Here is a 7,696-nt window from a genome sequence, read left to right on the forward strand (position 1 = left end):
AGTTGTCAGGGTGATTACAGTGGTCAAGGGGAGTGAGATGGTCAGGGTGAGTATGGTCGTCAGGGTGAATACAGCGATCATGGAGAGTATGGTCGTCATGGTGAATAAGGTTGTCAGCATGAGTACGATCGTCACGGTGAGTACCGGGTCATTGGGGTGAGTACAGTTGTCAGGCTGAGTACGTTCATCAGGTTAAGCATCATCAGGGCGAGTATGATCATCAGGGTGAGTATGGTCATCAGGGGGAATACGGACATCAAGACGAGTATTATCATCAGGGTGAGCACGCTCGTTAGTGTGAATACAGTCATCAGGATGGGTACAATTGTCAGGGTATGTACTGTCGTCAGGGTGAGTATGATCGTCAGGGTGAGTATGGTGATCTGGGTGAGTACAGTCATCAGGGTGAATATTGTGAGGGTGTGTATGGTTATCAGGGTGCATATAGACATCAGTGTAAGTATTAAATGGGTGAGAGTAATTGTCAAGGTGAATATGTTCATCAGAGTGAGTAAAGTTGTCAGGGTGAGTATAGTGGTCAGGGTGAGTCAGATGGTCAGGGTAAGTATGGTTTTCAGGATGAATAAGGTTCTCAGCATGAGTACGATCATCAGGGTAAGTACCGGGTCGTCAGGGTGAGTACAGTCATCAGGGCTAGTATGGTCATCAATGTGAACATGGTCATCAGGCTGAGTACATTCATCAGGTTAAGTATCATCAGGGTGAGTATGATCGTCATGGTGAGTATGGTCGTCAGGGTGAGTATGGTCATCAGGGTGGGTACAATCATCAGGGTGTGCACAGTCATCAGGGCGAGTCCAATCATCAGGGTGAGTAAGTTTTTCAGTTTGAGTATCATCACGGTAAGTATGATTGTCAGGGTGAGTATGGTCTTCAGGGTGAGTGTCGTCAGGTTGAGTTTAGTCAGGGTGAGTACAGTCGCTGGAGTGAGAATGATCGTCAGGGTGAGAATAGTTGTCAGGTTGAGTACGAGTTGAGCGTGAGAATGATAGTCAATGTGAATACATTCATCAGATTGAGTATGGTCATCAGGGTGAGTACAGTCATCAGATTGAGTACGTTCGTATGGGTGTGTACGAACGTCTGGGTGAGAATGATCATTAAGGTGAGTACATTCTTCAGGGTGAGTACAGTTGTCAGGTGAGTACAATCATCAGGGTGAGAATGATCGTCAAGGTGAGTCTGATCGTCCGGGTGAGTATGGTCATCAGGGTGAGTGCGATGGTCAGGGTGGGTATGGTCTTCAGGATGAGTGTCGTCAGTTTGAGTTTAGGCAAGGTGAGTATAGTTGTTAGGGTGGGTAAAGTGATCAGGGTGAGTACAGTCGCTGGGGTGAAAATGATCGTCAGGCTGAGAATAGTCATCGGGTTGAGTACCAGCGTGAGCGTGAGAATGACAGTCAATGTGAATACGTTCATCAGAGTCAGTATGGTCATCAGGGTGAGTACAGTCATCAGAGTGAGTACGTTCGAATGGGTGTGTACGATCGTCTGGGTGAGAATGATCATTAAGGTGAGCACATTCTTCAGGGTGAGTACAGTTGTCAGGGTGAGTACAGTCATCAGGGTGAGAATGATTGTCAAGCTAAGTCCGATCGTCAGGGTGAGTACGGTCATCAGGGTGAGTGCAATCGTCAGGGTGGATACAGTCATCAGAGTGAGTGCGGTCGCCAGGATGAATAATGTCAGGGTGAGTATCGTCAGGATGAGCACGGTTGTCAGGGTGGCTACAGTTGTCAGACTGAGTACGATCGCCAGGGTGAGAATGATCATCAAGTTGAGCATGTTCATCAGGGTGAGTACGTTTGACCAGGTGAGTATGGTCATCAGGTTGAGTATGCTCATCAGGAAAAGTATGATCGTCAGGGCGAGTACAGTTATCAGGGTAAGTACGATCATCAGAGTGAGTACAGTCGCCAGGGTGAGTACAGGTCGTCAGGTTGAGAATGATCGTCAAATTAAGTACAGTCATCAGATTGAGTATGGTCATCAGGTTGAGTACGGTCCTCAAGGTGAATATGATCATCAGGCTGAGTACAGTCGTCAGGGTGAGTACAGTCAGCAGAATGAGTACACGCGTCAGGGTGAGTACACTCATCAGGATGTGTATGGTCGTCAGGGTAAGTGCGGTCGTCAGGCTCAGTATGGTCATCAGGGTGAATACGTTTGTCAGGGTGAGTACGATCATCAGGGTGAGTACACTGGTCAGAGTGAGTAAGGTCGTCAGGGTGAATATGGTCGTCAGGGTGAATATGGTCGTCAGGGTGAGTATGGTTGTCAGGGTGAGTACAGTCATCAGGGTGAGTACACTCGTCAGGGTGAGATCAATCGTCAAGGTATGTATAGTTGTCAGGTGAGTACAGTTGTCAGGGTGAGTACGGTCGTCAGTGTGAGTATGTTCATCATGGTGAGCACGGTCATCAGGGTGAGTACGATCGTCAGGGTGAGATTGATCGTCAAGGTATGTATAGTTGTCAGGGTGAATACAGTTGTCAGGGTGAGTACAATCATCAGGGTGAGATTGATCGTCAAGGTAGGTATAGTTGCCAGGGTGAGTACGGTTGTCCGGGTGAGTTCACTTGTCAGGGTGTGTAAGGTCATCAGGGTGAGTATGGTCGTCGGGGTGAGTACGCTCGTCAGGGTGAGTACGGTTATCTGGGTGAGTGAGATCTTCAGAATGAGTACCTTCGTCAGGGTTGAGCACGATCATTTGTGTATGGTCATCAGGGTGAGTAAGATCATTAGGATGGGTAAAGTCATCAGAGTGAATGCGATTGTCAGGATGACTACGGTGGTCATGGTGAGCAGGGTCGTCAAGGGGAGTACAGTGGTCAGGTTGAGTATGATCGTCAGGGTGAGTACAGTCGTCAGGATGAGAACTTTCCTCAGGGTGAGAATGATCATCAAGATGAGTACGTTCATCAGGGTGAGTACGGTTGGCACAGTGGGAACAGCAGTCAGGGTGATTACGGTTTTCAGGGTGAGTACGGTTGTCAGGTTGAGTACAGTTGTCAGGGTCAGTACAGTGATAAGGGTGATTACGGTTGTCAGGGTGAGTATGGTCGTCCGGTTGAGTATGATCATCAGTGTGAGTATTGTCGGGGAGGGTATGATTGTCAGGTTGAGTATGATCGGAAGGGTGAGTACTGTCGTCAGGGTGAGAACGTTCCTCAGGGTGAGAATGATCATCAAGATGAATACGTTCATCAGGGTGAGTACGGTTGGCACGGTGAGAACAGTGGTCAGGGTGATTTCGGTTATCAGGGTGAGTACGGTTGTCAGGTTGAGTATAGTTGTCAGGATCAATACAGTTGTAAGGGTGATTACAGTTGTCAGTTTGAGTACATTCGTCAGTTTGAGTATTGTCAGGGAGGGTATGAGTGTCAGGGTGTGTATAGTCGACAAGGTGAGTACAGTGGTCATTGGAAGTATGATTGTGAGGGTGAGTACGGTTTTCAGTGTGAGTAGGGTCTGAAGGGTGAGTATGGACGTCAGTGTGAGTACTGACGTCAGGGTGAGTACTGACGTCAGGGTGAGTACTGACGTCAGGGTGAGTACGATCGTCGGGGTGAACATTGTCGTCTGGGTGAGTACAGTCATCTGGGTGAGTATGGTCATCACGGTGAGTATGTTCGTCAGCTTGAGTAACATCAGGGTGAGTAAGGTCGTCTGGGTGAGTATGGTTGTACAGGGTGAGTGTGGTCATCAGGATGACATAGGTCGTCATGGTGAGTAGGGTCGTCATGGTGAGTACAATCTTAAGAGTGAGTCCAGTGATCAGAGTGAGTACGATCATCAGAGTGAGTACGATCATCAGGGTGAGTACACACATCAGGGGATGTACGGTCGTCTGGGTGAGTACTATTGTCAGGGTGAGTAAGATCATCAGGGTCCAGTACGATTGTCAGAGTGAGTACAGTCCTCAAGGTGAGTATGATCGTCAGCATGAGTACGGTCATCAGGGTGAGCATGGTTGTCAGGGTGAGCATGGTTGTCAGGGCGAGTGCGGTCTTCAGGGTGAGTACACTCGTCAGGGTGAGTACGGTCGTCAAGGTGAGTATTTTCATCAGGGTGATTACGATCATGAGGGTGAGTACGATCATCAGAGTGAGTACGGTCATCAGGGTGAGAAAGACCATTAGCGTGGGTAAAGTCATCAGGATGAGTACAATCAAGATGACTACCGTCGTCATGGTGACTATGGACGTCAGGGCATGTAAAGTCGTCAGGGTGAGTACGGTCTTCAGGGTGAGTATGGTTGTCAGGGCGAGTACAGACTTAAGAGTGAGTACAGTGGTCAGGGCGAGTATGGCCGTCAGGGTGAGTACGTTAGTCTGGGTGAGTACGCTCATCAGCTTAAGTACATTCGTCAGAGTGAGTACGGTCGTCAGGGTGACTACAGTGGTCAGGATGAGTACGATGGTCAGAGTGAGTACGGTTGTCAGGGTGAGTACAGACGTTAGGGTGAGTATAGTCATCAGGGTGAGTACGTTCGTCAGCTTGAGTATCGTCAGGGTGAATATAGTCATCAGGGTGAGTACGTTCATCAGGATGAGAATGATTGTCATGGTGAGTAGGGTCGTCAGGATGAATATGTTCGTCAGGGTGAGTACAATCGTCAGGGTGAGCACATTCATCAGGGTGAGTACAATCATCAGGGTGAGAACAATCATCAAGGTGAGTACACTCTTCAGTATGAGATTGATCATCAAGGTGTGCATAGTTGTCAGGGTGACTCCAGCTGTCAGGGTGAGTACGGTAGTCAGGCTGAGTATGATCGTCAGGATGAGTACTGTCATCTGGGTGAGTAAGGTCTTCAGGATTAGTATGTTTGTCAGGGTGAGTACGATCGTCAGGTTGAGTAAGATCATTAGGGTGGGTAAAGTATGATTGTCCTGGGAGTAAGGTCATCAGGGTGAGTGCGATCATCAGGGTGAGTACGATGATCAGGGTGAGTATGGTCGTCCTGGTGAATATGATGGTCAGTGTGAGTACAGTCGCCACGGCGAGTATGCTCATCAGAGTGAGCACGATCATCAGGGTGACTACACTCATCAGGGTGAGATAGATTGTCAAGGTATGTATAGTAGTCAAGTGAGTACGGTCCTCACAATGAGTACATTCGTCAGGTTGAGCACGTTTGTCAAGGTGAGTACGATCATCAGGGTGAGTACACTCGTCAGAGTGAGTACGTTCGTCAGGGTGAGTACACTTGTCAGTGTGAGATAGATTGTCAAGGTATGAATAGTAGTCAGGTGAGTACGATCCTCAGGGTGAGTACGGACGTCAGGGTGAGTATGGTCGTCTGGGTGAGTATGATTGTCAGGATGAGTGCGCTCATCATGGCGAGTACAGTTGTCAGAGTGAGTACAATCGTCAGGGTGAGTACGCTCATCAAGGTGAGTGCAATCGTCAGGGTGAGTATAGTCGTCTGGGTGAGGACGGTCGTCAGGGTGAGTACGGTCGTCAGGGTGAGTATGGTCATCAGGGTGAGTACGGTCGTCAGGGTGAGTACGGTCGTCAGGGTGAGTACAGTCGTCAAGGTGAGTATGCTCATCAGGGTGAGTACAGTCATCAGAGTGAGTACAATCGTCAGGGTGAGTACGATTGTCAGAGTGAGAATGATCTTCAGGGTGAGTACCATCGTCAGAGTGAGTACAGTCATCAAGATTACTATGATCATCAGCGTGAGAATGATTGTCAAGATGAATACATTGGGCAGAGTGAGTATGGTCATTAGGGTGAGTACAGTGGTCAGGTTGAGTATGATTGTCAGGGTGAGTACAGTTGTCAGGATGATTACGATTTTCAGGGTCAGTACCATCTTCAGGGTGAGTATGGTCGTCAGAGTGAGAATGATCGTCAAGGTGAGCACGGTCATCAGGGTAAGTACAGACGTCAGGGTGAGTACGTTGCTCAGGTTGAGTATGATCGTCAGGGTGAGTACAGTTGTCAAGGTAGTACTGTCCTCAGGGTGAGTGCGATCGTCATTGTGACAATGATCATCAAGGTTGGTATAGTCGTCAGGGTGAGTATGATCGCCAGGGTTGAACGATCGTCAAGGTGAGTACATTCGTCAGAGCGAGTACAGTTTTCAGGGTGAGTACAGTGGTCAGAGTGAGTATGATGGTCAGGATGAGTACAGTTTTGAAGATTAGTACGATCATCAGGCAGAGTATGGTCATCAGGGTGAGTACAGTTGTCAGGGTGAGTATGATCGTCAGTATGAGCATGGCTGTCTGAGTGAGTACAGTCATCAGGGTGAGGATAATGGTAAGGGTGAGTTCAGTTGTCAGGCTGAGCACAAACATCAGGGTGAGAATGGTCGTCAAGGTGAGTACAGTCGTCAGGCTGATTACGGTCATCAAAGTGAAAACGATCATCATAGTGAGTATGGTTGTCAGGGTGAGTATGATCGTCAGGGTGGGTACGTTCGTCAAGGTGAGTTTCACAAGGATGAGTAATATCATCAGGGTGAGCATGGTGTTCAGGGTGAGTATTTTCGTCAAGGTGAGTACGATTGTCAGGGTGTGTACGTTCATCAGGCTGAGTACAGTCGTCAGGGTGGATGCAGACTTCAGGGTGAATACTGTCTTCAGGTTGAGTATCATCAGGGTGAGTACCATTGTCAGGGTGAATATCGTCAGGGTGAGCATTGACAGGGGGAGTACGGTCGTTAGGCTGGGTACTGTCGCAAGGATGGGTGCGATCGCTAGGGTGACTGCAGTTGTCAGTGTAAGTACGGTCATCGGGGTGAGTATGATGGTCAGGGTGATTTCCGTTGTCAGGCTGAGTACGAACGTCAGGGTGAGAATGATCATCAAGGTGAGTACAACAGTCAGGCTGATTACGGTCGTCAGAGTGAGAACGATCATCAGGGTGAGTACAGCTGTCATGGTGAGTATGATTATAAGGGTGAGTACAGCTCAGTAGTTAATGCAACTGTCCAGTGATCCCTGGGTTAGAGAGAGAGAGTGTAAACCAGTCACGGTTCCTCATCCTGATCACTGTCCAGTGACCCCTGGGTTAGAGAGAGAGAGTAATCCAGTCAAGATTCCTCATCCTGATCACTGTCCAGTGACCCCTGGGTTAGAGAGCGAGAGTAAACAAGTCACAGTTCCTCATTCTGATCTCTGTCCAGTGATCTCTGATTTAGAGAGAGAGGAAATCATCCAGTCTTCTTGCTCCTGATCATTTCCCAGTGAGGAGAGGGATGGCAAGTTAAAGAGATTTCATGATCCTAATCATTGTCCAGTGAATTCTGCTATAGAAAGTGAGAGAAAAACAAGAGGATTCCTGGTCTCCTTCCCTATATTTTTCATGGCGATGTGACCATCACTGGCAAGGCCAGCATTTGTTGCCCATCCCTAACTGCCCTTTAAAATGGTGCTGAGCTGACATCTGGAACCCCTGCACTCCACATTGCGTGGGTACACCGACGGCGTTGTTGGAGTTCCAGGGTTTTGATACAGAGACATTGAAGAAACAAGGATGAAGTTCGGAGTCAGGATGGTGTGTGGATTTTCAGGTGATCTTGCAGGCAGTAGTACTCCAGTGTGTCTGCTCCACGTGTCCTTCTAGGTGTAAGAGGTCATGGGTTTAGAAGGTGCTCTCAAAGGAGTATTGGAGAGTTCGTGAGATGGGAATGCACTTCTCGGAATGGTCATCAGGGTGAG

General features: G+C 48.4%; 1 protein-coding gene across 1 annotated transcript; it reads right to left on the reverse strand.

The window, feature by feature from the left end:
* Positions 1–2,595: 2,595 nt before the first annotated feature.
* Positions 2,596–3,765, reverse strand: LOC121269371 (histidine-rich glycoprotein-like). The gene has a single exon (XM_041173955.1). It carries the CDS (start codon positions 3,763–3,765, stop codon positions 2,596–2,598), a length of 1,170 nt encoding a protein of 389 aa, XP_041029889.1.
* Between the last annotated feature and the right edge of the window lie 3,931 nt (positions 3,766–7,696).

The sequence above is a fragment of the Carcharodon carcharias genome, chromosome 24, assembly GCF_017639515.1.
Source record: "Carcharodon carcharias isolate sCarCar2 chromosome 24, sCarCar2.pri, whole genome shotgun sequence".
Taxonomy (NCBI): domain Eukaryota; kingdom Metazoa; phylum Chordata; class Chondrichthyes; order Lamniformes; family Lamnidae; genus Carcharodon; species Carcharodon carcharias.